Source organism: Crocodylus porosus, unplaced genomic scaffold (assembly GCF_001723895.1).
Source record: "Crocodylus porosus isolate Cpor-Errol unplaced genomic scaffold, CroPor_comp1, whole genome shotgun sequence".
In the NCBI taxonomy this organism is placed as follows: domain Eukaryota; kingdom Metazoa; phylum Chordata; order Crocodylia; family Crocodylidae; genus Crocodylus; species Crocodylus porosus.
This window is the reverse complement of record NW_017728909.1, coordinates 27,634,641-27,639,927: the sequence shown is the minus strand read 5'-3', so window position 1 is coordinate 27,639,927 and position 5,287 is coordinate 27,634,641. Positions and strand designations below refer to the sequence as shown.

Below are 5,287 nucleotides of genomic sequence, written 5' to 3'. Positions count from 1 at the left end.
TCCAATTTACTCTTGAAGGTGTTCAATGTAGGTGCTTGAACCACCTCCGCTGGCAGACTGTTCCAGACCTTGGGGGCTCGGACAGTAAAGAAATTTGTCAATAATAATCCCAAGCATAAATGATGCTTATTGAAATAAAACACAGTATACAGTGCATTCACAGAGAGATCCTGATGTTCAAACACTTTGGAATGCAGTTGTATCCGCTACACTCCGAAAGAGTGCAAGAGGGCTTTGCACCCTGGGTAGCGGTGGCAGCCAAAGAGGTAGTCGTGGTGATTGGGCTGGGAGTAGCAGCAGCTGCCAATCTTGTATCCTTACTCACTCATCCCTAGTTATACTACTGATCCTCTAATTATACCTGCAATGTTGTGTTTGCATGTGCAAAGGCCAGTCACAGGCAGTGATCAGGATAGCACACATAATTCCTTATGTGATTTTTTGAAAATCAGCCACTAAGACCACATCCCAACAAGCATGCAGTGTTTCAGAGCATGTGCACCTGTTAATTGCACTGCTAATTTGCAGCACAGCAGTTTTCTGACACTAGAAAAGTCTGATGTAAAAAAAACCCACCACTGAAAAAGTGGTGCTGAGCACACGGCAGCTGCATGCACCACCAAAAAGGGAACCTAACCAGACAGGCTCCAAGCAGCTGGATTGATTTTGCTGCTGCCCTGGGAGGTCCCCCAGAACCCCAAGTAAGGCTGTTGGGGCCAGTACAGGTGCTACCCCCCAGCCTCACCTACCCCACCCAGGTCACTTTGTAGCACACCAAAGTGCACGCGCAGGGGTGTGCCTGGGGACAAATATTTGTCCTGAAGGAAACACGCACCCCTGCACATGTGCGCTCATCAGGATGCACCCTAAAGGTTCAGAAACTGCAATATAAAGTAAAGCTAAAAACTGTGCGTAATATTTGTATTAAGCATCTTTATTTTCTTTTTGCAGTTTGAAGGTGATATTAGAGTTCTTTACTGCACTACTGTTGCCCTGGATTTGTCTAATAAAAAATGGGGAGCAAAAGACTTACAAGTGAAGCCAGGGGAGTCGGTTGAAGTTATACAAAACACAGATGATACCAAGGTCTTGTGTAGAAATGAGGAAGGAAAATGTAAGTAAAATAATGAGTAGAACAGAGTGACAGAACTGGCAAGTAGAGAATGAGTTTATGGCATAACTTCACTTATGACACCAAGTCACCTACTTTGTTATGTTCAGTATTGATTGGTGATCACTTTTTCTTTGTTTACTTAATGAATGACAGCATATAGATTTATTATATTTGTCATCGTCATCATCTCTTAGATTTTTTGTTAGGAACTGGTAAGAGACTGTCTGCCCTACACTTACGCTCTACGTAGACAAGACAGGTGTCTTGTCAGCAATCTTCTTTTTTTTTATTTAAACCTGAGATTATCAGGTTTGGGTAGGGACAGGTTAGTTTTTCTGCTTTGTTTTGCTTTTCCTGTTTCTCTCTCTCCATTTCCTACACAGTGTACAACAACAATCCCACAGAGAATGAACAGAATGTAGTGAAGTGGCAAGAACTAAATTCACCCTCCCCTCACTGCCCAATATCATCCATCCTCCCCCAATATTATCACTTGCCTGCACTCTGGCTGTCCATTGTAGATTTAATCTTTGCAGTGGCTTTCCCCTTCACCAGACTCCATCTCCAAAAAAGCTGCATTTGGACATTTCTGGCACAATTTCAGTGGCTTTGTGGAGCTATCTGCCAGGGTGTAGGGAGGTGATCCTAAGTGTGGCTGCATGTAGGCCTTTTGAACAGTGGAGCGGCTTTGCTTGGCCCTTCTCAATGAGTGAATTCCATTGTACTCTCTTTTAAGCAGAGGAATAACAAAGAAACACAAAATAATTGTGATGATGTTAGTGTTCTGTAATGTATTCCTCAAATCCCTGTGACAGGTTCAGCAATGACAGGAGCTATTGCTTTGCTATGCACAAAAGACAAATAAACAAAAAGAACTTCACTGAATACCTCTGAACAGAAACCTGTCAACTTCCACGTTAATTAGTGCCTCTCCGGGCTGGATCCTACCCCACTGCAGTGTATAGCAGCTTTGTTATTGATGTTAGTGGAGATGGTTTCATGCCTTTAAAGTACTTGTATTATCTGTTGATTTTGGTGTAATAGTACAGGATACAGCACATAATGTGGTTCAGTAACTTCTTATAGTACATGATTATACTACTGGTTTTTTTCTTTATGAATCCCAAATCAGATTTTAATACCGTGCTAATTTTCTAGCCTTTTTAAAAATTCAACTTAATTTTTACTGTGTTTACACTTACCTCACAACATAAACTGAAGATGGCCAATACTGACAAGAATTTTAAAGAAATAACCTTTATACTTGCCATGCCAAATAATGTTTTAAAATGAGACGAGCATACTGCAATAAAATTCCTGGGAAATCTGTAGCAGCAAGCATCAGATATTAAGGACATTTCATGTTAGTTTTTTGCATATTAATTCTGCCATTAAACTTTTAGTTGCTGCAAGCAATTAAGTTACACTGAGTATAGTATATGTCTCACCTCAGTGAACAACAGGTGAGGAACTTGATAAAGATTTCCCTGTAGCTTATGGATGTAGATTAAGTACACTGAAATACATAAAATGGGCCTAATTTATTAATTTATGCTAAAGTCCCCTACCATTGTTCCAGATCCACAGCTTGTAGGAGTTGATGGGAATCCCCCCCCATTCCCTTAAACTTGCTTTGGGTCAAATGTAGCAATATAACTGAACCTCAAAATGTTTGAAGGTATAATTTATGGCTACTTTAAGGCCCCTTTATGTTACCAGAGTGGTAGCAAGAGGCCTTGGGATAATTGCAAATCAGGACCCCCAGTTTCATGAGGCAACTAAATGCAGTTATATTGACAATCCCCTATATTCTGATATTATGTAAACTATATTATAGCAGCCCAGGCATCCATTGGGTTGCATGACTACAGCCGTGAGTATTATTGTGCAGGTGGGGAAAATCTTTTCATGCAAATATGTTCGCTTTAGGAAAGAAAGATTTGTTTCAAAATGGAGAGTTTCTCCAAGGTTTCAATCCTGCAAAATCTTGGTCTCTGCTGAGTGTCACAGGGCACTAAGGGAGTGCCTGCTCCTTTAACGGCAGAAGCAGCCTAGCAAAGTAGCCTTGCAGACTAGACAGAGCTCTACAGCTGCAGGTTGCCTGAGTAACAGGCTAACATGGTAATTAGCCAGCACCTGCAGGCTGACCAGAAGAAGGCAGAACCCAGGGAACATGTAAGCTCAGGGCTGGTGTTGGCAGGGTCACTTTCATACTGGCGACTGCCAGAGGAAAGAGCTCCTGCACAAGAGAGCTACCCAAAACATTGTGTTGACTGCTTTGCTACCTCCAAGTGCAGTAAGACTCCAGGAGCTCACAAGATACCCAGGGCTAAGGGGTACGCTATCCTAAAGGTGGAAGTTTGCCCTCTTAGAGGGGCAGAGTGTTGCCTTTGTGGTTGTTGTTGTTATAGCCCAGGGGCTGATGTTTGTGTTATTGTTTGAACTGGTGGGTTGGGATGAAGCTAATAGGGGAGTTGGAGGTCTCATTAGTGCCCCCAGGGGGCACACAGTTGTGTAGAGCCCAACGCTAGATGGGTACAGCAGATAAGGGCCAGGGGCCTGATGACAAGAGGAGGTTAATGAAAGTTAGTTTCTCAAAACCAGGCCCAATGCATTGGGTCTAGGCTAGAAGGCCTAGCTATATTAAAGGAGTGGAGGCTGAGTAGGCCCAAGCAGAGGGTATAACATCTGTATAACACCCATGGGGTATGGCAGAGGGGAGGTTTGGAGCCACACAATTGACCCATAAGGCCTGAGGTGCCCCGTGCAGCACAAATATTGTAGGGAGGCCTGGCAAAGGGCTCAAAGGCCAGTGATCTTAAGTGAAATTCAGTGGACTGGGACCAAGTGAAGACCTGTGGGCAGCCTCCCGATTTATTTTACTAACAAGACATGGGAGGCGAGATAAGGGCACCCTCAGGATGGAGCTTGCACAGTTGTGGAGATGCCAGGGGCATCACGGCCACACCTGGGGACCCCACTTTGTGATACTGAGTTAAGAGGGTTAAAAGAAGACAAAGCCCAGATCCTTTGCCTGCTTTGAGCAGTAGAGGTCTTTATGTGCAACTCTAATCCACCCTGCTCATGTCCTAGAAAACCATGAATGCATCTATTTTTGTAACTGCCTTCATCCTAACTTTAAGACATTTGCCTGTCCTCATCCCATCACCCACTTATTCCTTTCCACATAGTTACCATTTCAACAAGAGGGATGAAGGCTGCCTCAGCCCTACCTAGTGCATAGCCTAATGACAAAGGCACTTTACTGGGATGTGTGGGCTTAAAACTCCTCCGGATGAATGGGGTCTATAACCTACCTGAGTAAATGTCCTAACCACTTGACTACTGGGCAAAAAGTATCCTGATGTAATGAAGGCACATAATATGCAGCACCAAATCAAGCACCTTTAGGGGTGAAAGTTCATACAGAAGCCTGACATTTCCTATTGGCTGCCTTTAGTACTCTGGAAAGAATGAGGCTGTCTATTGCCATGGTGGAGTAGGATTGGCTCACAGAGGTGCAATAAGCTGCTCAGGGAGAGAGTGGGAGAGCTATACACCTCCCTGAGTAGAATAGGATTGTACTCCCAAGGTGAGATGCACACTTTTGGCAGAATAGCTATGTAGACATAGCCATCTAGTGAACACCATAGCACCTGGCACAAAATCCTTATAAGAAACCCGCTTTTCTGTTCCTGTGAAATTCATTATAAAAATGAAGGAAATAGAAACAGCAAAAGAATATACTAATAAATCAAACAGCGTTTAATTAATGTGATTTTCATGTAATCAATGGGACTAGATGTATGACTAAATCTTCACAGTGGTCTCCTTTGGTCCAGTATCAAAATATCTGCAGTTACATTTTTTTAATGGGCAAATTGCAGTAGAAATTAAATAACTGCCCTTCATGACGACAGCAACATAGAGAAGATTAAGCACAGCTATTTTTCATAATATATCTTTAATCAAATATTACATATGTAGAAAAAATGAGCCATATTCTTAATAGCAAGAATTCTTGTTCCTTTCTTAAAGTAGGTCTGTTCTAATTTTAGTTTGAGAACCCAAGCTAAGTAAAAGAACTGATGATGTCTTCTTTGCAGAGAAGTTGTCATTGCTTGATAAGCGGGGATCCTGGTTTTCTCTGACAAAAACATCCCCAATTTTCGG

At 42.6% G+C, this 5,287-nt stretch overlaps 1 protein-coding gene across 4 annotated transcripts in view; it reads left to right on the top strand.

Annotated features, from left to right (window-relative positions):
• FYB (FYN binding protein) overlaps positions 1-5,287 on the top strand; it is an 88,946-nt gene that overhangs the window by 74,591 nt on the left and 9,068 nt on the right. For all 4 annotated transcript variants that reach the window (XM_019531989.1, XM_019531987.1, XM_019531988.1 and 1 more), the window contains one exon: positions 952-1,114. In XM_019531989.1, the coding sequence (XP_019387534.1) occupies positions 952-1,114 (163 nt within the window). The remainder of the gene's footprint in view (positions 1-951; positions 1,115-5,287) is intronic.